Below are 27916 nucleotides of genomic sequence, written 5' to 3' on the forward strand. Positions count from 1 at the left end.
AAAAAAAAATTTACTCATCACTCTCTTTAAGCTAGTTCATTGAGCTTTGCTAACTCTTTTTCAGTTGCCAATGTCTTGTAGTTATGATGACTGGCACATCTCCTGTCCTTTTAATAAGAAATGTCTGTCTTTTAGGCCAGATGCAGAATTTCTTGAGACTGTTTGTTGGTTCCCAATGATCTATTACTTGCTTGGATCAATCGACAGGTAAGAAATATTATTATGAAACTATATAATGTTTGTTTGTATCATGTCCTCAAATAATCAGTTGTTTGAGGACAGGAAGGCCTGCTGCTGTACACCTAAAGCCACCTTCTTGAGATAACATAAAAACATTGAATTAGCTCAAGACACAACTGAGAATAGAGTGCGGCCCCGGTATACTTCAAACGAAATCGAAGAACGAACTGATGCCAAAACGAAGTTCGTTTTGTGTTCTTTTTGAAAGTTCGAAACGGCTTGCCAAAGCGAACTTTCAGGAAAAGTTTGTTCTAGCTGCAAAACACCTTCGTACTACCATTGGTCAGTGACAATAACGTAACAGGAGGTGTGCGCTGAGGCTCCGCCTTCACTCGCCTGGGACGCGTCTCTGACTCATTTGATCTGTTGAGTTTGTTGAGGTAAGATCTCCGTGGGTGAAAACATGAACACACTTGATAGCAGCTTTATAGTACAAAATGAAGTTGTGCTTGTAAAAAAATGAAGCACTAACACTGGTTTTCATGCTTGATACTGTAAAGCTGCTTGATTTTAACCAATCTATTAAATAAAGTGCTATATGAAGACGTGACGTGACTGGAGTGCTACTTTGCAGAGCTCGTGCTAACATTGCCATGCTATTATGATCAGACACTTTTCTTATGCTTTCTATAATAAATGCTTGCTGTTTTCTCATTTTTGTTGTGTTTATTTTGTTACTGAGAAGAAAGTGCATCATCTAAACGTCGCTCTTAGCAGTGTGAACGGCGTCAGATGTTCGTTTACAGTATATCGCTGGTCACACATTTCGAACTTCGTTTTACCCCTAAACGAAGAATGAAAAAGAAGTTAGTTTGAAGTATACCAGAGCCTTAAGTCTAAAAACCTGGAAACAAATGAACATTTATGAACTAATGATTCTTTCGTCCTGAAGTCAGAGTTTTTTTGAATGGGGTTTTTTGGTTAAATCCATGAAATAAGGTCTGTGGTGAACACAAACTTAAGATATTTTAACATTTTATTCTACGCCACAAAATACATCAGTAATACCCCCCTTGTGATTTTAAAGCTTTTACTTAACTTGTTGTTAACAAATGGCTAAATGTGACTACAGGGGCTGTCAGACTTAAAATGTCATCACGTCCAACAGATAAACTTATCTACTTACTAGCCATGTTTTGTTTATACTCAAAGTTTTGCAAACTATTCTAACTCAAACTTTCTAATATCCTTACAGCTTGGATGACCTGTTGCGTTGTGGTGTCTCATTTGCTGCCAATATGGTGGTTGTTGATAGGGAGAGCACCATGAGTGCTAAGGAAGACTATATGGCTGATGCAAAAACCATTGTTAATGTCCAGACCCTGTTCAGGTTAGGAACTGCTTGAGATTTTTTTTTATTTCTCACAAGGTTAATCACTTTATTTAAAATGCCAAAACATCACACTGTTGAATTTCAGCTTGGTTTTATTCATAGGTTTATAAAATATTTAATGTTTTCCAATATTTTCCAAGTTTTTCTGTGCAGAATACAGACATGTGCAGTAATAAATACATGTTTTTTAACAAGCCCTTGTGATAAAGAAGTACAATTTAGCATATTTAAAAAAAAACTCTTATGTCTGCGGTGATAGCCTCATGGGCAGCTCGGCAACATACAGCGCTATTGCGCTTCAGGCGACCTGAGTTCTAGTCCCGGCTCATGGACCTTTCCCAATCCCTTCTATCTCTCCTGCTTTGCTTCTTATCTACATACTGCCCTATAAAAATAAAGGGCAAAAACGGCAAAAATAAATCTTACAAAAAGAGCTCTTATACAAATAATTTACTTTAAAACTATATACTTAAGTAAGTGCAAACTGAATGCAACGTTTCTGCTATGGCATTTGCACTATTATTTGCGATTAAATTAAAATGTAATATAGTTTCAATTTATATTAAATGCAATTTTTTAAAACTTAAGAGCGCTTTTTGACCCTAAAGTACATCTTTATGTCAGCTTTGGTTGCAAAATAATGAGGAAACAGATATAAATGCAGCAATTATAGATTTATTTAACAAAAAATAGATCGATTATAATGTGATGAGAACAGATGAACTAAAATAAAAACAGCTTAAATACACAGACAAATCAATCAAGGAAATGAATGACAGGTGTAACTGATAATCAAACAATGAAAAGCCATGGAAACAAACTGAAAAACAGGAAACTGAAATAAAACAACTGCAAAACCCACCCAAACAGACACATGTGAGGGAGGAGGGAGGAGGGAGGAGACAACAGCGGTAGAAACCAGGGTGGAATTCCCTGCTGGAATTCCATGCCGAAAGCTCACACAGCTGAGTCGAAGGAGGGAGGAGCCATGGCGGAAACATGGCAGATGGAACCAGGGGGACAAACAACAGAGGCGGAGCTGATGGTGGTGGAGACCCAAGTGGAGCTGAAGAGCCGACGAGACTAGGCAACACTGAAGGTCCTAGAGACCAAGGTGAAGCCACGGGGACAAGCAGACGAGTTGAAGCTAGGGTTCCGGTAGTCTCCGCCTCAGACGTCACCCCACAGACCTACAGGTCTGATGCATATATCACACTTAACTGGAAACAATTCAGGATTTTCCAAGTCTTCATCTGGTTGGTTGAATTCTACAGGATGTCCGGGAGACGTGTGTGTCACATTCTTTAACGATCCTCCTGGAAACAAATGCTGTAATGCCAAACCCCCTCGTGGAAGAACAACGCCGTCGGGTTCACAACTGTGACAATGAGCGCTTACCAGGATCAACTAAACGCTGGATTTTCAAAAGTATGGGAAGTTTGCAGCTCCACTGTTGCATGTTCTTGAATTAATAATTTATTAGATGCACACCGGTCTGTTATTGTAGGGACATCGACTTTAAATTTTCACATGTCTAAACATGACGCAGAACAAAACAAACTGTGATTTGTTGCTTTACATGTCAATCAAACGTCCTCTTGTGATAGAGTCCAGACCTTCTGGTGTCTGAAGGTCTGGCTACGCAAGACTAGGGTTCCGGAGATTTAACAAATGACCTTCCAGGTACAAGAACAGACAGACGGCCCTCTTGGTTGATGCAGAACAGACAGACATCCCAAGAACAGCCCCCTTGGCCAATGCGGAACAGGCAGAATTCTCAGGATTGGCTCTCTTGGCCAACTCAGAACAGGCAGAAGACGTAGGAGTGGGAGGCAGGGTAGAAACATCACAGACATCACAGTAGCTCAGTGCTGAGCGGCGAAACGTGGTAGGCTCGGGCTCTTTGTCTGCGGTGGGCTCTGGCTTCACATCTGTGAACCTGAGAAAATAGTATGTTAGTCAACACAAGATTTGAAGTACAAGACAAGTACAAGAGCATATTTAATACATTTAAGCACTCTTCTTTTTCACAAGGGCACTTAAGACCTTGTAATCAAATAATTGAAATAGTCAAGACTCTCCTGTAAATGACTTGTTTGTAGGCTGTTCTCTGGTCTTAACATCATCACAGAGTTAACTCATCCAGCTAACATGAGATTCATGCAGTTCTGCGCAAAGGACTGTCACTCATTGGAATTTTCCAAACTGGAGAAGGTGAGCAGACATTCATAACATGCTTTTTGTCACTCTTATTACATTAAATCAGAAAATAATAATAATAATGATTTTGGCTTGATTAAGCTTTTTGGTCCTAACCCTTCTTTTCCATGTTTGTCTGCATGGCTTCATGGAGCAGAAAGAAAGAGAGAAAGGCTCAAACTTATCCTTCATATTTCGCCTGCCTTTTGCAGCTGGTAGGGTGTTCAGCATTAGCATGCTGGACACACTCCTGTACCAGGTAACATCCCTCTAATAATACAAATAAATGTGCTGCCTGTGTCTAAAATAATTTTTGAATGTTTGCCTGCTAATGCCCACTAGATGGTAAGGTGGAGATAAAGATGCCAAGAATGGAGATATAAAAAAAAAATCTTAATTTGTAAACAAGAGATTTCCTCTCAGTTACAGATGGCCATTAGAGTTGAAGCTGAATTTGATTAAACTGTTTTCTTGGATATATACGTGTATACACTACTGTTCAAAATCTTGGGGTCAGTATGATTTACTTTTACTGTTGTTACAAAAGATTTATATATTTTTTTAAAATCTATTGCTATTTTCTTTTCAACTTTCTGCTATCATGGTCTCCACAAAAATATTAAGCAGTAAAACTCTTTTCAACATGATAATAAATAAAATATTTAATAAATGTTTCTTGAGCACCAAATCATTATATTTTAATCATTTCTGAAGGAACATGTAACACTGCAGACTTCAGCTTTGCATCACATGAATAAATTACATGTTAAAATATAAAACAGAAAACAGTTATTTTAAATTGTAATAATATTTCAAAATATTAATGTTTTTACCGTATTTTTGATCAAATAAATGCAGCCTTATAACTCCTTTCAAACATAGCAAAAAATCGTTCTAACCCCAGACTTTTGGACAGTATGTTCTGCTCTTGATGCTGGAAATTGTAAATGTTCAGACCTTCAAATTTGTCCATAATTGTGCTAGAATTTGTCCATAATTTGTTTCAGAGTGTTGTGAAGGATTATATGATAACCATCACCAGACTACTGCTTGGACTGGAAACTACACCAAAATCTGGTTACCTGTGTGCTGTAAGTATGACTTTTACAACATTAGGCAGTCCACACATCCTCATTTAAATGACTTCTGTTAAATGCTTTTATTTTATGTTGTTTCAGCAGTGTTAAAATGTGGTATGTTACATTTCAGTTGAGTATCACAGAGGAGGACTTGTGCATCCAGACATATGGCACACTGTACCAAGTGCTCTCCTCCACTGTAGGAGACATTCCCATCGGCATCTACAGGACAGAGTCTCAGGAAGTTGAACCTCCCGAGGTTTACGTTCAGTGCAAAACTTACTTACACGCTTTTAGATGGTTTATATTTTTAAACCTTAGATGCAGAAACTCCCACTATAATTATGAATATAATTTGAATAGCATTTGGAGGCTATTACATGGATAAATGATGGAAATCCTCTACATTTTAAACTAGAACTCCACCCTTGAAATTCACTCCCTGGACTCAGTGGCTATAATTGGGTGGTTCTTTGCCTCCACATTGTGCATTAAAATCATTTAATGCACAGCAAGCCATGGATTATCCCTTACATAAATTGCCATTATCATGCAACTAACTCAATTTGCAATAACACAAATGTCATCATTGTTTTATCAGTGGATTTGCCATAGACTTCAAATTTAACGGGTAACTAGTGAAATGTTTATATCCTGAGTAGTTTTAGCACTATAAAGCGAAACAACATTTTTCCATTCATTTCTTTCATAGGGATTTCAAATAAGTCTTCGTTAAAGCATTATAAACCATGAGCCAATCCAACCAGTTATGAGATGAATCACAACATTACAAACTTTGATTGAAAAAGTATTTGAAATTTGAATAATAATTTGGTAATTTTGGTAACTTTTATTCTCATAATTTAAAATTAAAGGGTTAGTTCACCCAAAAATAAAAATAATGTAATTTATTACTCACCCTCATGCCATTCCACACCTGTAAGACCTTCGTTAATCTTCAGAACACAAATTAAGATATTTTTGTTGAAATCCGATGGCTCAGTGAAGCCTGCATAGCCAGCGATGACATTTCTTCTCTCAAAATCCATTAATGTACTGAAAAACATATTTAAATTAGTTCATGTGAGTACAGTGGTTCAATATTAATATTATAAAGCGACAAGAATATTTTTGGTGCACCAAAAACAAAAAAAACGACTTATATAGTGATTGCCAATTTCAAAACACTGCTTCAGAGTGTTATGAATCAGTGTGTCGAATCATGATTCAGATCGCGTGTCAAACCGCCAAACTGCTGAAATCACGTGACTTTGGCGATCCGAACCGCTGATTTGACATGCTGATTCATTATGCTCCGAAGCTTCGTTATTTTGTTTTTTTGGCACACCAAAAATATTCTCGTTGCTTTATAATATTAATATTGAATCACTGTACTCACATGAACTGATTTAAATATGTTTTTAGTACCTTTATGGATCTTGAGAGAGGAAATGTCATTGCTTCCTATGCAGGCCTTACTGAGCCATCAGATTTCAACAAAAATATCTTAATTTGCATTCCGAAGATTAATGAAGGTAATTGTGGAACAAAATGTAAGTGTGGAACAACCCGTAAGTGTGGAACAACATGAGGGTAAGTAATAAATGATGGAATTTTCATTTTGGGGTGAACTAACCCTTTAAAATTTTAACTGAAAGCAAGTGAATATTTACATAAAACAATTTGTGTAAAAGTTTGTTAAAAAGAAAAACTCTTTTTTTTAAATATTCCTTTTGAAATGTAAAAAACATGCAATAACAGGGCTTTTTTTTTTACTTTCCCATTTTAAAACAATTAGTCTTGTTTTTTGTTCTTAGACTCCACAATCACAAATGTCAGACAAAGTTTCAGTCTTTGAAGAGGAGGAGCAACCTCAGGTTCTTCAGTGTGAATTACCAGACAATGTACAGACTCCTTCTCTGCGTCGAAGGAGCCTGCAGTGGGCTTCGAATCTTCTGGGGCCATGGCATGCGGAGCGTGATGCGGACAGATTGAGCCAGCAGCGGGGCGTCCTGCTCTCATTCTCAGAGAGGCAGGAGCTTACTGAGCTGGTCAAGAAGCGCATGAAAAACCTGGGGCTCTCCACGCGGGGATTCGGTGAGACACCTGACACCATGTTTGGTGAGGCACCGTCTCAAGAGTCGGATTTCACAGTCAAATCATGTGCAGAAAGATTTAGGAAGTTTCTATGCATTATTTGAAGTGAATTTTTCAGTTGATTTGATTTTAAGAACTGTGTAACCAGGGTGCACAATTAACATTTTGCCACACACTAATAATAATGGTGCCAATGGCAATAGAATGATTTATTTTTGCATAATTTAATTTCAAAATATCAAGTTAAGTAATATTTATTTTAAACCAAGATAGCACAAGCACTTTTCAATGAAAAAGGTTTGTTAGGTTTAAATAATAAAAAAATAGATATATTGCCTAAAATATGATGCTTTGATATTTTGTATATAATGCGGTGACATTCAGATTTTTTAAAACAGATTTGATTTTATACCTCAAATTTTCAGTTGAGTGGCTCTTTACTACTAGGACATGGTTCTGCAGATTAACACATTCTGATGACTGAAGTGACTAACATTAACATTTGTTTCTCAATCCAGATGAGCTGAATATTATCCAGAGTAGCCATTCTTATGTCTTAATCAACCCGTCACCAGATACAAAGCTGGAGCTAAATGACATTGTGTAAGTGAAGCTAAATCTTTTGCACTTAATAGGGAAGTTATGTCAAATTCAAAAGAAAAATTTAAGAAATTATTATTTGCTAAAAGAAAAGTTTTTTATAGACTTGCATATATTTTGTTTTGCATTGTAACAGACACCATGTTTTCAAATTATAATAAATATGCTGCCTGGCCAAAAAAAGTCACCACCTGAATTGAGCTTTCATTGGAAAATTTTACTGCAATGATTAGTATGTTTTAGCTGGCAACAAGATATTGAACCCTAAATGATGCAGTGCGTAGCTCGGAAAACATGGAAAAGATACTGTTTCAGAGGACTCAAATTATTGGCCTTCCATCAAGCAAAGAAAACAATAAGATTGGAGATTGCTGAAACTACTAAAATAGGATTATAAACTGTCTAACGGATTGTTAAAACCTGGAAGGACAGTGGTGAACCATAATATTCGAGGAAGAAATGTGGTCGAATCTTGAATGACTTAAACGTTAAATCAAATTAACAAAATCAACAGTAGAAATAGTGAAAGTAAGAGCATTTCCATGCACAATGTAAAGAGAACTGGGGATTAGGACTAAACAGCTGTGTGATCTTAAGAAAACCATCAGTCAGGCTAACTGGGGAAAAAAAGGCTTCACAATTTGCTAGGGTGCATGACAATTGGACTCTGGAGCAATTGAAAAAGGTCATGTGGTCTGATGAGTCCAGATTTACCCTGTTCCAGGGTGAAGAGCACATCAGGGCAAGAAGAGAGGTGGATGAAGTGATGCATCCATCATGCCTAGTGACTATTGTACAAGCCTGTGGGGTTGCTTCAGTTGGTCAGGTCTAGGTTCAGCAGTTATGTGCACAAAAATTTGGTCAGCTGACTACCTGATTATACTGAATGACCAGGTTTTTCTATTAATTTTTCTATTATTTTTTCTTCCCTGATGGCATGGGAAAATTCTAAGATGACAATGCCAGGATTCATTGGGCTCAAATTATGAAAGAGTGGTTCAGGGAGCATGAGTCATCATTTTCACACATGGATTGGTCACCACAGAGTCCAGAGTCCTTAACCTTATTAAGAATAAATATCTTTGGTGTGTTTCTTGGTGAAAAAAATCAATGGAACTCTAATGCAACTACTGCAAATAAATGTTGTAACATTGCATAAGCTTATCAAAAAAAGAATCCAATCAAAAAGGCGATCCAACGAAATATTAAAGTGTGACTTTTTTTTTTTTTTTTTTTTTGGCCAGGAAGTGTAAATGCTATGCATACGTTATTCAAAATATATTTTTTAAATTTCTTTTTGCATTACAGTAGTCTATGTGCGTTTTATTTTTTACTCTGAGAATTTGGCGGGGATTTACAGTACAGTAAGTACAGTAAGCAATTTCTGAGAAACACTGTTGATATTTGCCCCTCCCCAAAAGTATCTTGATAGCTCCGCCCCCAAATTCATAAACATGCTATGCAACAGAGGCAACAGAGCCCCCCCCACACCCCCCCCCCCCCCCCACCCCCGAGTAGACACGCCCCTTACTGCTGATTGGCTACGAGTGTGTTTTGGCGCTAGGTCCGATCCACTTTCAACAGTGTTTCAGTTGCTTACTGCACCTTTAATTGTGATGAAAACAAGGTCACTATAAAAATCTTGAAAAAAAAGGGGTCTTGCCATTTTATTTAAAAATGTATTGTATAAATAATAAAAGTTTATTTTCTAGAATTTACTTCTGTTGGTTTTAGGATGCAATATCACTAAGTGATTTATAATTCTGTGATCTGTTTCTTGAGATTCACCCTAATTGTAGTACCTTATACGTATGTATTTTTTCTTTTTTTACAGGTACATAATCCGTAAGGATCCTTTGTCAATAAGGCTGAACGATACTGACAACACTAAAAACATCATGAAGAGTGGTACACAAATAAGAGAGAGCAATCAACTCTGAATAAAGATCACACTCTCAACAGCTGTTTATACTGTGATATGAGTAATGCTTGCTCTTTAACATCATTTAAGATCTGAAATCCATTTCTGACTAGCTGCAAACCTTTAATGTATTATCTATACATGGCTCAGAATAATGCACATCTCATTCACGTTTTTGCTTTATTATTTACTCCTCTCATCATGTTCCCACTGACATGTGGTCCAACATCACAGAAAACTGATCTTTCCATGTCTAGCTGGAAGTCACATTAGGCTTCTGCTGGATTCCTGCCAGACTCGTGTTAACACTTAGTAATGCATGTAGTAATGCATGGATCTGCATTTTCTCACTTCTCATTTACAAGACAGAATAAAATGACAATGTAATCAACCAATAGAGACTTTAAAAAATATCTACCAACAAAAATAACTAAATACTGGATGTCAACAATCATTTAATTAAAAGAATAATGCAAAAATGCTAATTCATGCAGTGTCATTATTTACTTGCTCATATGCTGTTATTGATTTGTGAAACAAAAAGATTTTGCACTTAGTTACAGATTCAGCCAAGAGCCAGATTTAGTTTGAGTAATCTCTAATAATTTAATAAATGTTTGCAAAACAACATTACATATGCATGTTATTGAACACTCACACTTGCTAACATGAAAATATTTGACTGTCATTAACAATAGAAAAAATGATCAGCTGATTTCTTTTTTAATAAACACCTAAAAGGGAACCAACAATCACTACACTAGTTGTTTCTATCCTCCCATTTTTATGTGAATTTTGGATATCACATTAAAAAAAAAAAAAAACACTGGATGAAAACAGCAAGATGTGCTACAATTCTACAAATGTGCATAAAAAAAGGTTGGGTACGGTGTGACAGCTGAAGCCACAGGCAGTGCTGATCTCCTGAGTCTTTCATTTTGCTGACGTGCATCAGTTCCTCTTTGAAGCTACACAAAATGATTAAATGAGTAGTGGCAGGATGCATCATGAGGCTGATTTTTTAAAAGGATTGTTCACCCAAAAATGAAAATTTGATGTTTATCTGCTTACCCCCAGTACATCCAAGATGTAGGTGAATTTTTTTCTTCAGTCGAACGCAAATTATGATTTTTAACTGCAACCGTTGCCGTCTGTCAGTCAAATAATAGCAGTGGATGGGAACTTCAACTATAAGAGTAAATAAACCTGCTTAGACAAATCAAAATTAAAATCTGCGGCTCGTGACGACACATTGATGTCCTAAGACACAAAACGATCGGTTTGTGTGAGAAACCGAACATTATTTATATAATTTTTTACCTCTAATACACCACTATGTCCAACTTCGTTCAGCTTCCTGTTAGTGAGGTCAAAAAACGCGTTCTGTTGACGGAAGTGATGTCTCACCCATATACGTCAATGAGCGCGAGACATCACTTCCGTTGTCAGAGCGCGATCAGACCTTACTAACCGGAAGCTAAACGAAGCTAATTTGGATTTGTCTATGGAAGTTTTTTCGACTCTTCGTTCAAGTTCCCAATCACTGCTATTATTTGACTGACAGACGGCAGCGGTTGCAGTTAAAAATCATAATTTGCGTTCGACTGAAGAAAAAAAGTCACCTACATCTTGGAGGCCCTGGGGGTAAGCAGATAAACATCAAATTTTCATTTTTGGGTGAACTATCCCTTTAAGATGCAGATAACCACTAACTATGTCCAAGAACTGTTGAATGAGAGGAGTGTGTGAGATGTTCAGGACTGAACTGACGCATTCCTATCATAATATACAGAGACAGTAAAGAAGATTTGGGTTCTGCCACACTGTTCATGGATTAATTTAACAGCTCTCACAAATATCAGGGTTCTCAAAGCTTTCCTGCAGTTTAGCTCCAACCTTGATCAAAATCACCTGCCTGTAGTGTCCTAATAATCTTGAAGACCTTTTTTAACTTGTTCAGGTGTGTTTGATTAGAGCTGGAGCTAAACTCTGCAGGAAAGTGGATCTCAATGGCCAGACTTGAGAACCCTTGTATTAAGACAAAGTGATTTGCGTTACTTATTTGAAAAACTAACTCAGATATTTTGTTAATTTAAAAATAATGCTTTACTTGAAAAAAGTAATCTGATTACATTACTCACATTACTTGTAGGTTATGTTTCACAGACAGGGCTTAGCCTATGCCAGGATTAGACCTTAGTTCAATTAGGATATTTAAGTAGCTTTTATAAATGTACACTAGAAAATAACACATTACTGGTGTGCATCTCGAGACAAAACAATGGCACTGACATATTTTAAGATATGTTGGTGCAAGTTGCTTTCAGTTAAATCAGCTTAAACATGCTTTTTAGTCTGGGACTAGCTTAAGCCTTGTCCGTGAAAATGGGGGGTAATGTGTTTCCCTCAAACATTGTTCAGGACCACTTGATAAATAGACACTGGTGTGTTGGATCGGAAGTCTGCAGGCAGGTAGATCTCCAGAAACAGGATTGGGCAACCCTGCACTATAGACTCTGAGCACAAAATTTCTACAGACACTGCCCCGGTAACAAAATAATGTCACATCCTGTGTCATCTTTTTTTTAAAATAATAATAATTCAATATAATACATCAAAAATGTAAAAATATGCAATATTCTCCTATTTACAGCAATGCTGCAATCATACAGATTTAAAGTTTGCGTTCTTTTGATTAAAAAAAAGGTCATGCTGTGGCATATCAAACTTCTATTGGTAACACATCTTCACATGATACGAACTCACAGGTCAGAGTTCACCAAAACTGAAATTTGGAAGGCAGCGAAATGAGCTTGCATTTCCTGTCTCATATATACGCATGCATATGAATGTAAGTCAATAGAACATAAAGTGTAGTGTGACCTGGCATATTTTTTCTGCAATGTGCAGGATAAAATCCTGTGGAAAACCATTTGTGCTTGGTAAGCCAAGGCAATGACATCCACTATCCAGTGGGCATCCTCTGCTTGGAGACAGCCTTTCTCTTCTGCTGGCCTCCGTAACAGACAAAGAGCTGGTGTGATGTCCTGAAGCTTTGAGTTCAGTCCACGTACAGTCGCAGAGAGTGGATGGGATAGAGCAAAGCTAGGGCTGGGTCTGCCTCCTCCGGGGGTTCACCACCTAGTCCCTGAAGGTAGTGGTAGGAACCTTGGGTTACATAGCCAGGCAGAGGTCTCAGGATTACACTGGAGTCAGCTGGCCCGGGGGTCTTCTTTGTGGGAACACCATCACTTGATGAACAGGTTCCACTTCAAAGCGTAGACGGTGCTCGTGCCGAAGTGATGATGTCCGCTACCTCCTGGGATAGGTTACCTAAAACCTCTGCGTGCCATCCAGGGACCAGACATGGAGTTTCCAGAGGTATATTCATTAGGGCAGGGCGGTGTGATGGCATGTGCAGAGTGTGCCATAAAGCACCACCCAGCACTGCTTTCAGAGGTTCACTATCAGTGCATTCAACATGTTGTTCACACCTTTTCACTGGCAGCTGCAAATTCTTAGAAAGCTGATCAAGTAATTTTCAGGTAAAGGATTGTTAAAGACTTCTATAACTGAAAGAAATCATACTGATGAGTGTCAATATATATTAGAGCTTATTAGTTTGGCCGTGTATGTGTAGGGATAAGCAGCAGTATGCTACTGATACTATTAAAAGGGCTGGACAACCAGTTTCATTTATCAAGTGTTTCACTTTCCTTTTAAGGAAAGTCAGTTCACTCTGCTACCATATTTGCAAGAATTCCAGGCCGCCATTTTGGGCATGCAAGACCAACTTGATAATGGGAAATTACAAAATTTCAGAAAAACTTACTTGGGTCTTAAAGTACTGTTTCCATGGTAACGCTATATCCAATCTCAAAAGTGTTAAGTTTTTAAATGATACCTAGTTTATAATGAACACTAAAAATGAGATCCTGACAGTTAACAGGCTATAAAAAGTGCATATTTCAGGTTGGTCCAGCCAATGCTCACGTGGAGTCCTTAAGTCCCATTACACGGACTTCCATGGGGACAGAAGCTTAACAGCAGCTGCAGTGATGCGACGACTTTACTAATTTATAAAGCAGGACATATTCCACCATATTTCACAATGCAGTTTCTCAAATTCATAAGCAATTCAAGTGAAGTGTTTATACGCGGCCTTTGGTTTTGCCCGCAAAATTCCACCAATCAAAGGTAAATGTGACCTCACATTTAGAACATTACATCTCTAAAACGGTAAACCTCAAATCGAAATGTACGACTAGTAAGAAGTATATTGTAACACCACATCTACAACATGCGTGACCATTGTCGAGTTGTGCCACAACAGCTTGAGGCTATTTACAATTCAAAGCAAAAGATCCAAATCCATATTTACTGTTGTCGGAAGTGGCGCAGATTATGTAAGAAATAGTTTACTGTCGGCGATGCATCCATTGTAGACAGTGTATCACAGGTTCTTTTGAAACGGGAAAAGATAAACATCACCATTTGTTTATACTTTTTAATATTATTTTTTTAATAATAATCCACATTCAACTGAAATGTTTAAAAACAAACATTACTTTCAAAAGCATTTATACAAAAACCAACAATCAAAAAAAAAAAAAAAAAATCCTTGTACCCTTGTAGATAACAGACTTTGCCTTACATAAGCAAATGCATTTTCCATTTCAAAAATAGCAGTTAGACTCAAGCAGTACTTGGGTTTCTGGGTAAAACTTGAACAAAATTTTCAATATACTGCAGAATTACAGAGCATATTGACCATGAACAATCTGAAGTACAGATTTTATATAACTGTAGCATTTTCAATATTTATATGCCTGCGGTCTTGTTGGTTTTGAACATGGGCATCTGACCCTAAACCACAAGGCCTTATTCTAATCTGACTTATATTTACCATTTGCATTTGTGCAGTGAACATCAATGCACTACTCTACGCTTCATAGAACAGAAGGCAGAAAAAAACCCAAAAAAAGAGAGAAAGGAACAAAGTGAATCGATTATTACAAGAGCTTTTAGATGTAGCAGTCATTTTATTCATATCAGCGAGTCACCATTTTTAATGGTTCTTCATTACCAGCTCACATTTTTACAAAAAAAAAAAAAAAAAAAGAAAAAAAAACATCCAAATATCTCATTTTGAATCTGCCTTGATTACCAACTGCTTTACAATTGAAAAATACAAATCTACTGAGAAAACATGACAAGGACCAACCCAAACATCCAAATTTCCTCTCGCCCACCCTGACCTGTTCATCTACAGGTGGAGGAAGAGACTACAAATCATACTGGTGTGTGCAGAAGGTGAAGCAGATTGAAATACAAAGTGCTTTCAGGGGGCCTGAGAGGAACGTGGGTCTAGAAGTCCATCTTGACAGGTCTCTGGAAGGAGGGAAGATCTCGACGCCCTTGATAAGCTGACAGGTGAAAGGCCAGTGGTCTCAGAACCTCAGATGGGACTTATGTTTGACCATGTATCTGTAGGGAAGATGTAGGGATAATGAGCCATGTAATTCCACTGACATTATTATTAGGGCTGAACAATACAAAGTTTCATTTCTCAAGCATTTAATAAGCCAGATAATCTAAAAATAGATTCATAATAAACTTTTGAACTGAAATCAAACAAGAAACTTCTTAAGACGCTATGCAACAATCAAAGACGCCCATCAGATGCATGTTTACATAGACCAAAAACCTACAACTATTTATTTATTAATTTTTTTTTTTCAATTGATTTGACTGTAGGTCAGTGAAACAAATATAATATATAAAAAATAAAAATTTGACTTCTAAAAGTAATGCAGTGATTTACACTACTGTTCAAAAGGATGCATTAAATTGATAAAAAAAAAAAAAATACACAATGTTACAAAAATGTTCTACTTTAAACAAATGCAGTTTGTTTTTTAAACTTTCTATTAAAAATTCCTGAAATCTTTTTTATCACGGTTTCCACAAAAATATTAAGCAGCTCAACTGCTGAACATCAATACTATTTCATTTTTAAAGGTAGGTGAAAGGACATCAATTGATGGACATATTGATGCAATCCTGACCTGTCCAGAGTTTCCCAGAAGCGAAGGAAGACAGGCCGGTCCAAGTGTCGTTTGTGGTGGCTCAGCTCCAGCACAGTCACATCCCACTTCTGTACGTTTGGGTCCATCCGTGCCTCATCGTACTTCAGGTGAAAGGCTCGGACTAAAACAATAGCATGACATGAAACACTCTTTCTAGTACATAACCAATGTGGTGTATTGTACAGGAGTCACTCTTTCATGAACAACAGATTCAAGGACATTTTAAAGACATTTTATTTTACATCAAACACAATAAAGACAATAAAGGTGGATTTTGTCACTGCCAATCTGGACAGTATCAAAGACATACTGTCCCTGGGTCAGTAATATTAAGTAATATTAACATTTCGCATTGGTTTAAGTTTACACTTTTTATGAATCATTACTTGGTTAAAACAAAAAATTATAACATTATACACACATCAATTTTAATGCATAGCATTGTTAGGCATAAAAAAAAAATATTCAGAAATATTTCTTAAATCGCCTGTACATGGTATTCGCAAGGTTTTTTTTAAAAAAGACTGGCACAAACAAAACTGACAAAAACAAGTTTTATAAAATTATAAATAATTTATAAAAACCTTGCATTTCAGCGATCATTAAACGATTTTTAATGAAAATATGAGCCAAAATTACATTATATAGGCATATATAAATGTAAAATATAATTAGATAATTATACAGACGTTATTCTTCTACATTTTTTGAAAGCACATTAAATTATCAATCCACCTGTGAACATTTAAAACACCATGTTGAAGAAGCGGTGTAAAAATATGATTTGATCGTTGCACTGGTCTGAACAAAACCAGCAAATGTGCTGAATGAAAATGCAAATTCAATCTTTGGAAGTAGATGGCGCTCATGGAACAGCAGAAATATTTTGGTTTCCCCAGTTACCTTTGTAAAAGCAGAGCTGCGCTAATAAACTCTACTTTATGCACACTTTTTACTAATTTTTTTCTTTTTGGAACTTAGATTAACCACTTTTTATGTAGCTCAACATTGAAGCAAGCATCATTATTATAGCTAAATGGCTCCAAGCTTCTAACACGTTCATAATGCAGGGCTGCCTGCACGTGATCACAATCCATCCATGCTAGATTTCCTCAGGTTTCTCTCACTTTCCCCCCCAAAAAGCACTGTCGTTCTGGCTTTGGCTGAGCATAAAGGCCAAATGTGTAACAACACCATGCTACTCTAACTAAATTTTGTCCTTGTTTAATTTCAGCACTTTCAAGGACCAATGTTTGTTTTCAGACTTTCCAGTCCTCAAGTCCATGTGTGTGAAATTTAAGTACTTTCAAATAAGAGTGCGATTATAAATATTGTGTTGTTTCTCCCCAGACACAAACTCACTTTTGGCAAATATATCCACAGGAGATCCATCAGGCAGAAGCCATGGCCAACCCTTGAACTGCCAGGCAGGACCCTGGACGAAGACAGCCACTACACGATCCCTGTGAACAAACAACAACAGTCTCAAATCAATTCTTAAATCCCAATATCAATCTTTTAGTCTATGCTACTTTTAGGGATGTGTGCAATGACTAATTTCATTAATGTTTAAATGGAGTATGTTTATGATGGATGCACTTTTTTGAGCTTCAAACAGGTGGTTTTCTGTGCACTGCCATTATAAAGCTTAGGAGCATCAGGGAATTATTAATCTAACGCTGATTGTATTCGTGAGAAAGAAGAAAGTCATATACACATAGGATGGGCAAGTAAATCATGGGGTAATTTTCATTTTGAAGTAAACTAATCCTTTGAAGTTTCATGATAAAATCTATCAAAAGATTAAACAATAAATGTCATTTGACATTTTAATGTGACATGACATGGAGCGCATGTGAATTGATCATCTCTTTCTTTACTGCTAGTTACAGTAACAAAAACATACAAGAAAATCTAATTATTTTTAAAGAAACGGTACAACTTACTGAAATGTATCATGTCTCATCTAATCTCTCAATTAGTGTCTCAACCGTGGAAAGAAGTCAATAAAACAGCTTGTAAACAGCATCACGTAACAACACATTTGCCTCAGGAAAGCTCGATAGTTAACTAGGAAAAAAAGCTTTTTGCTAAATATATGCACTATTACATAATTTTTACTTTCCTGTTAGTGATGTCTGATTTCATTTATGTTTGAATAAATCTCATGAAAACAAGTTTTACAGCCACGTTTTAATGTTTAGATTTAAATAACGAACTAGACTACCTTTTCTGCCTTACTAATTAATACACTCAATATACACTCAAATAAAAATGGAGTTGTACACAAACAATGTATTTGATTAATCAATTATTAAATCTTTTTTTGGCTAAATGAAAACTTTAATTTCTGTGTTTCTGAGAAAAAATAAATAAATAAATAAATCATTTGGTGCATCAGTATTCATGTTTAGGAAAGGATCCATTATCAACAATGTCCAAAAATGAACCCAGGTAAATCCTGTTAATTTAACATATGGAGCTCCTAAAATTATAAGCACTGCTTCTAGATATTGTGAAAGACAGGCTCACCAGTCCTGTGGGGCCAGTTTTAGTGGCTGGTCGATCACTCTGTAGGGTACAGTGACACTGAGCGTGGCACCGCCTGGCTGAACCTGATCTTTACGTCTCTGCAGAAGAACCTCGTTGTCCCTCTGGATGCCCTGTTTCTTCTTATCATCTGATGTGACAAATCTGTCAAGTAAAACAATTCCAACAGTGATTTAAAATACATTTATATTATGCAGTTTATGTATTAAATCTGTTCATCATAAACTAAATTAAACCACTCAAATCATATGGATAAGATTTACAATTTACACTTTACAACAAGGTTCATTAGTTAACATTAGTTAATGTATTATTAACTAACATGAACTAACCATAAGCTAGAGCTTGCATAGACTAGTCGAGTAGTTCGACCACATCAACCACTAGTTGGCACATTTGCATTATTTTTTTTTTTAACTTGTTACTTTGCACTTTCTTTTTTTTTTTAGAAAATATTTACCATTTATTCAAGTTTTTTTATTTAGGATATTACATTTTTTGATCCATTTCCATGATCTAAAGAATTAAATGGTTGTTGTCATTTGAAAGTGTGTATGCCTACTTGCATTATTATGCAGTTATATTATGATTATATATTCTTGAAATGACAATATCGTTTAGCGCAATTTCTGGAACAATATATCGCACAACAAAAAGTAGTTGTCGTGACAGATCTTCTGTTTACTTGTCTTTAGTAAGCCCAAGTGAATTTATTTATTTGTTATTTTTTTTAACCTGTTAGTTAGGCTAGTATTTGCATAAGTAACATATTGCCAACAAAGTCAGCTAGAACAGATAAAACGCTGACCTTTTTTCAGTCGCACCCTGGTGTTTTGACTGGTTTAACGTGGTTAATCTTTAATTGCCAGTGGTATGTGTCACTTCATGTAGTTTCATGTCCATTTTGATTGAAAACATTTGTAATACTCCAAGAATGAGGGACGTTTGTTTTTTGTTAAAAATGATTTAAATTCAACAGCCTTAATTTAGCTTCTTAATGTAATTAAGTGATTAACTTAACTTTCCTATAAATCAAGCATCTAATCAGCACTTACTTGAGGTCCTGTAAGAGATCCTTGGCGTTGAGCATCGTGATTAAAGATGTTGTGGCAGCAGGAATGATGATAATGGGAGTTCTAGAACCTGAGAAAAACCAAATCCACCAACTGAATTTTTTGTTAAACTAGCTCTCAACAAAGAAACTCAGGTTTTTAAAAAGAACAATTTGCTATTATAAAAACATGGTTTGTTGAAAATGGTATATTTCCTTTCATCATCCACGTTGTTAAACACGTACCTTTCTTTTGGTTGGGAGGGGGTCTGGCTTGAGAGACTAAAGTAAAGAGAAAAAAAAAAAAAAGACAAATGTTTATTTCTGGCCAGAAAATTTAAAATCATTTATGCACATGCTACAACTATAAACATTTGTAACATTAGATAAACATCATCAGGTTCAACATTTCAGATGTGCGTCTAAAATGAAAAATTGTGGTTTGTGTTGCAATCTCAAATTCAACAGAGTGAATCGATCCTGTAGTTCTTCCATACCTGGTCTGGGAACAGGCTGCATCGCTGGTGTTTGGGCCTTTCTAGCAGATGCTCCTTCCTACACACACAAAGAGAGAAAGAGAGAAAAAGCACATGAACGTACCATTTATGTATAGCTTCCCGGAATCATTTCTGTCTCTTCTGTGGGAAGCAGGTAAAGCAGCATTAAGAATAAAAATATGAAATATATAGGCAGGTATTTCAATGCTCTATGTTTAAATAAATCTAGATGTCATATGACACAAGGATGTTTTTATGCTCTATAATATAAAATAGTACAATATAAAAGTAATGAGTTTCTACACTAACATGATGAATGTTAGAATGTTTAGACCAGTGTTTACTGCATTCATGAATATCTGCTCAAATGTAGATGTTAACAATGTGCTTGCAGATGATCTCTTCGCAAAAGCTGCGTGCACTCGTGATTCTTTAGCTCTGTCCACGGCACTGATGGCAGGCACGCCTCCAGGAGCTTGGCTTTTTTTCAGAAAGACTCAGTACAGCGTATATCTTTTATAAATATGATAAAACCTAAGACTTTTTGGATATGATGGATGCAATATTACTCTATATGTACTAAAGATAAACATGAGATTGGCACAAACTGTGTGTGATCCACTCTCTCTCTTATCACGTCTTTTGATGCATGCTGTGGAAAGCTAAACAATCAGAGCTCAGGGCGCCGCTATAACCAACATGTCACAGTCAAGTACTCGATCGCTGTTGCACATCCCTTATCTGAAGTGGCTTCTTATCCTGAAGTGTATTTTATGAGTTTTATTGTTGTTTAATAATGAGTATTACTTCTGTGAGGCATATTTGGACTTCCTGCATGAGGCGCCCTCAAGCTTCCAGTGTGAATGAAACAGAGATAACATGTTTATAGCGCTCAATAATGCCCACACCAACCTATTTTGGGTAGAAATAGTCAAAAAAAAAAAAAAAAACTTTACTCTAGAGAAAAAACATTATTATATATTTACTTAAAATTTCTTTAGTGTAGTGTACTGAAATGTTCCTTTCTAATGATTTTTAGTTATAGGCCACCTGCATGTTAACATGGCACACTGTAGTTTACCTATAAAAAGTTTTCTGTAAAGAATTATTGTAATTACTACATTATATGTATTAACTACTGTAACTACTACACAAATTTTTAGTCCAAATTGCACAGCCCTACAAGTAATCACAACAAACCTGGTGTTCTTCATAATTCAGTTAATTTGTTTAAAAAAAAAAAAGCAAGCACATTACTATCATTCATGTCTCAACCTCATGGTCCTGACTGAGACCTGGATCAGACCAGAGGACACTTCCATACCACCACTGGACTGTTTCTTGGAGGAGTTGGATGTGTTACTCTCATCCGTTCCTGAGGATGGTTCTCTTCTGAAAGTACTTGGAGACTTAAACAACTAAGGCTGTGATTTCGACACTGCGCTTGCCTAGTTTATCCACTGTGGCTACTCACAAATTAGGTAACCAAGTGAACCTTATTTACACACACACACACTGCTCCACTGATCATATGCTGGTTACTCCACTGCACTCCTCCACAGGTCACCATTCAGCGTAACCTATGATCACCATCCCTCCTATCCTCTGGTATCAGCCTCACTTCCTCCCCCTAATCACTTTATGTCACTAGATCCTAACAGTTACTGATGCTCTTTGTTCCACTAACAGCTTTAGACAACTTTTGCCCCCTTTCATCCAGGCCAGCCTACGCCACCCCTCCGTACCATGGATTTGATGTTCTTCGCCAGCATCTTTCTAAATTTAGGGCGGCAGAGAAAGTGGAGCAAATCGAAAGATCCCACAGACTTTAAGTTGTATATCTATCAGTATAACTATCTTAGTTTGTAAGACAATAGGCAATCTCAGGAACCGCACTCCAGTGGTTCAAGTCTTACCTCTCAGAAAGTATTTCTGCCCTTTATAATCACTAAGCTGTTGCTTATCTTAATTCATCGCAATCTCACAAAGTTCTGCTAATGGATTAGGCTGACTGTACAATTGATATCTTATTTAGCCTACATATCTATCATTTTTTGTTAAGAGTTAAATTATAATGAGAGGATTGGAGTCTGAATCTCAGCACTGGACAAAAACTGTCATTTAGGTGAATGCATTGATGGACAGCAGTCTCTCCTCATTTGACTGGTGTTTGGATTTAATGTGATTTCTCATTGTGGTAGTGATATAATTATTCAGTTTCATTAATTAATCTGATCCAAAGTAATTCCATTTTGTAAGATCATTTCTAAGTAATTCCAAACTTCTGAAAGCAGACGACGACATGCGATAAAGTACAATAAACTTGTTAAACACGCTCCACAGCAACACCCAGTGCAATTGAATATAACTGCTAGTTTAAGTGCTTGGGATTTATCATGGATTCAATACATTTACAGCCAGAAAAGCAACATAGGAAAATTCGAATAGTATTTTTATTTTTTGAATAATTACAGATCGAATATTCGTGCACAACACTACAGTATATTATAAATTATATAGCCAATTATTATCCACTATCGATCGCCACTTGCATCAAATGTAATAAAATTAGTAGTGGGAATAGATTAATTTTTTAATCTAGATTAATTCCAAGATTACAGTGAGATTAATCTAGATTAATCTAGATTAAAATGGCTCATTTGAATTCTGCCGAAAACATTCAAAATGTGTGTGCTACCCAAATAATGACTAAAAGTAATCCGCCATTTTGTCCGACAAAGCAGTCAGGTGTTAGAAGATTGTGTATATTGACATCTTTCCGCGTTTGAAACAACATTGATTCTCATGTTTATTTGATGCTATAAACGGACTCATAGTGAGAGACGATCGGTTTTCGAGCCTCTTGAGCTGAGGTGCTACAGCAATCTGTCAACTATGGTCACGACACATTAAAGAGCCACAAAACGTTTTTTATTGTTTGAATTGCTTTAAAAACTACACAGCTGGGAAAAGCTGGGACTTTGTTTAATATCATAAGTAACCTGCTCTGTCTTGTCTGTCGACGTGTTGTCAGTATCCTCTTTGCTCCGCGATGTATTTTTCACTGCGTGTGGCGTGACAGCGCCAGGGCTTGTCAGACAAAGCAACAGTAACTAAGGGGGGCGGGTCTTTGCGAAGGGTCAGTTCGTCTAGGTATACATCCGCGCTAAAATATCAAGGTGAAAGTCATCATAGCTTGCGTAGTATAGAACCAGCTCCCAACCCAACTTTGAGAATAGATTAATGGCAATATTTTTTTTAATCGCCCGTTAAGAGTCTCACGTTAACGCAGCACGTTAACGCCGAAAATAGCCCACCCATAAATAAAATCAATGTCATTCTCGTATTTTGGGGATTCCCTTCTTTTGTATTGACGTTTTAATCAGGCTACTTGGCAAGGGCAGTTAAAATTCTCTTGCGCTTACACGAAAGAAGTCTGAGATGCACCCAATTTTATGCCTCCAGGTTCAAGCCGTCGCTATCCAAACTGGCATTACAGCAATTTTGCACCGGCCGGAGGCAATTAACAAACTGGTTCTGCGTGTGTATCACCGATGTACATATTTTGCGACTGGACATATTTCGCATCAGTGAAAAGACAAGACAATATGAAGCATATCTCGCCCTCAGATTTACCAGTACAAAGGTGGGTAAAGAAGCTGAACAAGTTAAGACGGCAAGTAGGCTATAGATGAGTAATACTATATAACAAAATATGAAGCAGCACAACTGTTTTCAACATTGAAATAAATCAGAAATGTTTCTTGATAATCAAATGAGCATATTAGAATTTTCTGAAGCATGTGAGTGACACTGAAATCTGGAGTAATGGTGAAAATTCAGCTTAGATCACAGGAATACATTGTTAAAACATTCAAATAGATATTTTACATTTAAATATTTCATAGTGTTACTGTATTTAATAAGTAAGACATTAAGAGAGGGGGGGGGGGGGGGTGTCCTGGCAGAAAAAGTTTGGGAACCACTGCATTATCCCAACCTTAGATTTACATTGTTTTTCATGTTCATTTGTAGTTACATTGTAGGGATTTTTTAATTTATATTTTTATTACCTTACATACCTCCAAAACTGTTTTTTTTTTTTTTTTTTCATGAAAAATTACAGTGTTGCAACATTTTACCAAAATCAAGATTGAATACATTTGGTCAAAACCTCATGTTATAAAAGATAAAACGCAGACTATTTAAGACAATATTGGCTGATTAGACGGCAATACTGAGCTGAAATGCAACCAGTTCTTTATTTACCCTTGTAAGTTCACAAGTACATAAATACTAACCACAATCAGAAGGGAGGGTGCTCATATGTGACAATCATAATCAGAAGGGAGGGTGTTCATATGTGACAATCATAATCAGAAGGGAGGGTGCTCACACATATCATGGAGGAAGAGGGTGTGCAGTTGAGGATGTCAACAGAGCTGTGCTTTTGCAATTTTCACCTCCCTTCCCCCAGCTTCTTTTCTCCTAACGATCAGAACAGCATAGCAGCACAGCACAAAAGAAAGCCGCACACAGTATCGCTGTACAGGAAAGAGGTACTAGATCTGCAAGTATTAGGGGGTGGACGATTTGCCTAGCAACATGAGAAAATACTGAAGTGGCTTCATCCGCTCTGCATCCCATCATGTCTTAGTCAGCGTTCGACAAGACAGAGGCAGTTAACGGTTTTATAAATGGAAATTATGAATGGGTGAACATTTAAAGGCACAGCCAATCTCTGGCCTACTAAATCAAAAATCATCTGTAAATCTACAGGAATACAAGCTGCAAATTACGAGATAAGAAGCAAAGGAGTGGCAAACAGCAGGATGACGAGATTGGAATGAAGGAAGCTATAAAAAGGTACGGGACTGCTAGAGCAGTCAAACCAAATATCTTCTGATGCTGGTCTACCCGACATTGTGCTGACCTGGTTTAAATGTGTGACATGGAAATCCTGTGTAAGTAGTAAGTTATGGCAATTTACAGCTGGTATTATAGTGATAATGCACCTGGACATTTTAAATTGTAATTTATTCTGTAATTTACTTATGCTGTATGTACGCGTGTGGCTTTATATCGGCATCGTCAAATAAAAAAATAAATAAAAAAACCTATTACTAAGAAACCATGGAAATTCTCTTTTCTTCTATTAAAGCAATGCGTCAAATTGTTAACTTGTGCTCACAGTTTTGTAGAACTGAAACTACAACCAAGTAAACACTTTAATACATATATTATCAGCTCTTTTTGTTTTGTACACTGATAATTATTGGTGTAGTGTTTTTGCATTGTGATAATATATTAGAAAACCAATAATTAGTTTTTGCATACATAGTGCACAATGAACATCTTATTCTTGTATGCTAGAAAGCTGTTATCTTATCAGTGTACACAACACAAAAAGCTGATAATATATGTATTAAAGTGTTTACTTGGTTGTAGTTTCAGTTCTACAAAACTGAGCGCAAGTAAACAATTTGATATGATGATAATAGCTATTGTTACAGTTTAAACATTAACAGTTTAAAAATACTGACATTCAAGCAGGCTCTTTTTATCCTATGAATCACCCGTAGTTCAAACCAGTGTTGCCAAGTCTGCATTTTTATTTCCTTCTACATCAAATTATTTGTAGTGCCTTCCATTCAATAATCGCAAAAAGCTTTGTGCTTTATTACTTCTGATCAGAATAAGTTTCAGTTTTCAAATTCTGTCCATTTTAAATCAAGTCATTTCTTCCTCTTCAATACTAGTACAGTAGCACATATATATATACACATACACACACACACACATATATATACAGCAGCTGAATATAATACCCATGTAATAATATTATAGTGTATTATATAGTATATAATAATATTGTAGTGTACCAAATGAGAGGGTTCCCTGTATAGTTTGAAAAACCAAACTACTGGTATCAGCCAATATAATTCTGAATAATCGGCTATCGGTATCGGCAGAGAAATTTAGTATCGGTGCATCTCTAATATTACATATTAAAATTATTTGAGATGTACATACTACTATAGAATATCAATATAATTTGGTCATAATTTTGTGTTAAACCGAACTTTTTATGGGCTGTCTTAAAAACCTTTGAATTTCTGTTTACATATGATTTATATGTTTTTTCCTCAAAATGCGGAAATGTTGGTGAAGTGACTATCAGAGCAGCTCTGGAGAAGAAATGTGTTCATGTCCTTAAATAACGAAATTGCAGACCTTGAAAACACAAGCATTTTGAATGCTTCAGTATGTTTAGTTGACGAAACCGCACCATTCATTCACACAAACTTCATATTTAAATAGTTTTTTTGTTGTTTAATATGCATAGACACCAATCCATATCATGATTTAAGTGTACAGACCTACTTTGATTAATCAATAAATTGTCAAATTTCATAACATTCCACATTATACAGCAAATTCCATTTTCATGACTGGATTACGTAATTCCGAGAGTATAGTGCACTGAGCTCTGCTTAAAAATATGCCATAGTTAAACCCATAATATAAACAAGTAAAATAGATTACAACTTTCATGCAGTAACATCAAGTAAATAAAAATCTTCCCCTTTCTTAATTGCAGGTTTCTGCATATCTGGACTAGATCTGCATATATTTAGAGGCTTGACAAATCCAAAGAGCCCAAAGAGATCATGCGATGGAAGCTGAAGAACAGATATTACAGAGTTGCCCTTTTCCTCATTCTACTCGTGTTTGTGGGAGGCCTCATTACTCAGGGCCAGCAGCGGCCCTCTCAAATCACCCAGGAGATATTTGCTACTCACTATCAAACCATTAAAACCTTCAACTTCACCATGATGAATCCAAACAGGTTGAGAGAGCTAGAAGCAACCCCTACACCTCTAACATCAAATGAAAATGTAATCTCAGCTTTGGATGCTATGAACATCAGCTCGAGTGGGGAGATGAGAGCGGAAAGGACACTTCAAGTCGAGCCTTACGAGTACATCCTTAATGAGCCAAATGCATGTCTGCTGCGAGCTCCTTTCTTAGTGCTTTTGATTGCAGTTGAGCCCAAGAGAACAGACGCCAGGGATGCCATTAGAAAAACGTGGGGCAATGAAATTATGGCAGGAGACTTGGGTTTCATCCGTCTGTTCTTCATGGGTGTAAACAACGACACCCAAAGAAAGGGCAGCAAACTACAGCACACAATAGTGGATGAAAGCCGACAGCATCGTGACATCATCCAGCAAGATTACAGGGATGGATACAACAACCTTACTCTCAAGACGCTGATGGGAATGTACTGGATCACAAAGTATTGTCCTGAGGCCACATATGTCATGAAGACAGATAGTGACATGTTTGTCAACACCGAATACCTCATACAGAAAATCCTCAAGCCAAAGGGGCAACTAACACAAAAGTATTTCATAGGACATCTCATGACGGACTACTCGCCAAACCGAAACAAACAGAGTAAATGGTATATGCCCCCAGAAGTGTACCCTGGTAGGCAATACCCCACCTTTTGTTCAGGAACTGGGTATGTCTTCTCAGGTGACATGGCTCAGAGGATATATGTGGTGTCTCTGAGCATACCAAGGCTGCATTTAGAAGATGTTTATGTAGGTATCTGTTTAGCTAAACTGAGGATAGAGCCAGTGCCACTGCCAAATGAACTGCTGTTTAATCACTGGCGAGTGCCCTACTCCAGCTGTAAGTACAGCAATCTGATCACTTCCCATGGGTTTCATCCCAATGAGCTGATCCAGTACTGGCAACACCTGCAGAAAAACAAATACAATCCCTGCAAGAGCCAGACGAAAGGGTAAACGATTTCATCATGCTTTTTGGTTTCTTTTTGACAAATAACAGATAGCACATGAGGGCTCTGGACAAAATTTACCTTATCAGTTTTTCCATTTATGTAATATTAATGATAGGTTAACTTCACAAATCTGATTGATTAAATGTGTATAAATATGCAGCTGTAGTTGTGAACAAATTTATTTTTATAGGATTGTAAATAAGCAGAAAAAAAGTTCTTCTAACATTAATAAAAAAACTTGAAAAAAAAAAAATAAATAATTCAGGTCACCTTTTTGTCTTTTCAGTCCAAAGGCACAACAACTGTAGCATTTATCACTCAACGGACAGTAAAATCTTGACATTCATGTTATGGTCAGAACAGTAAAGAGAGACCTCTTCCACCTCCTGAAACAGCTACCTCTACACATACTTCACATATAGTCCTTAGGTCAAATTCAACAATGAG

At 36.6% G+C, this 27916-nt stretch overlaps 3 protein-coding genes across 5 annotated transcripts in view; 2 read left to right on the top strand and 1 right to left on the bottom strand.

The window, feature by feature from the left end:
* Window positions 1-9488, top strand: part of kcnt2a (potassium channel, subfamily T, member 2a) — a 33298-nt gene extending 23810 nt beyond the window's left edge. The window contains exons 20-28 of the mRNA XM_067364057.1: window positions 136-207; window positions 1436-1570; window positions 3676-3787; window positions 3930-4031; window positions 4780-4863; window positions 4982-5110; window positions 6669-6948; window positions 7467-7551; window positions 9383-9488. Of these exons, the coding sequence (XP_067220158.1) occupies window positions 136-207; window positions 1436-1570; window positions 3676-3787; window positions 3930-4031; window positions 4780-4863; window positions 4982-5110; window positions 6669-6948; window positions 7467-7551; window positions 9383-9488 (1105 nt within the window). The remainder of the gene's footprint in view (window positions 1-135; window positions 208-1435; window positions 1571-3675; window positions 3788-3929; window positions 4032-4779; window positions 4864-4981; window positions 5111-6668; window positions 6949-7466; window positions 7552-9382) is intronic.
* Window positions 9489-14005: 4517 nt separating this feature from the next.
* Window positions 14006-27916, bottom strand: part of cdc73 (cell division cycle 73, Paf1/RNA polymerase II complex component, homolog (S. cerevisiae)) — a 30884-nt gene continuing 16973 nt past the window's right edge. The window contains exons 11-17 of the mRNA XM_067362633.1: window positions 19657-19714; window positions 19406-19441; window positions 19164-19251; window positions 18091-18252; window positions 16921-17021; window positions 15538-15679; window positions 14006-14956 (exon numbers count right to left, since the gene is read on the bottom strand). Of these exons, the coding sequence (XP_067218734.1) occupies window positions 14920-14956; window positions 15538-15679; window positions 16921-17021; window positions 18091-18252; window positions 19164-19251; window positions 19406-19441; window positions 19657-19714 (624 nt within the window). The 3' untranslated portion in view covers window positions 14006-14919. The remainder of the gene's footprint in view (window positions 14957-15537; window positions 15680-16920; window positions 17022-18090; window positions 18253-19163; window positions 19252-19405; window positions 19442-19656; window positions 19715-27916) is intronic.
* Window positions 23995-27876, top strand: LOC137003102 (beta-1,3-galactosyltransferase 2). Of its 3 annotated transcripts, none has more exons than XM_067363138.1 (3): window positions 23995-24620; window positions 26258-27469; window positions 27756-27876. In XM_067363138.1, exons 2-3 carry the CDS (start codon window positions 26328-26330, stop codon window positions 27775-27777), a joined length of 1164 nt encoding a protein of 387 aa, XP_067219239.1. In that variant the 5' UTR covers window positions 23995-24620; window positions 26258-26327; the 3' UTR covers window positions 27778-27876. The 3 variants fall into 3 exon arrangements, with proteins under 3 accessions (XP_067219239.1, XP_067219238.1, XP_067219240.1); XM_067363137.1 differs by having other exon boundaries at window positions 23996-24522; XM_067363139.1 differs by lacking the exon at window positions 27756-27876 and having other exon boundaries at window positions 23999-24522; window positions 26258-27740.

Source organism: Chanodichthys erythropterus, chromosome 16 (assembly GCF_024489055.1).
Source record: "Chanodichthys erythropterus isolate Z2021 chromosome 16, ASM2448905v1, whole genome shotgun sequence".
Lineage (NCBI taxonomy): Eukaryota > Metazoa > Chordata > Actinopteri > Cypriniformes > Xenocyprididae > Chanodichthys > Chanodichthys erythropterus.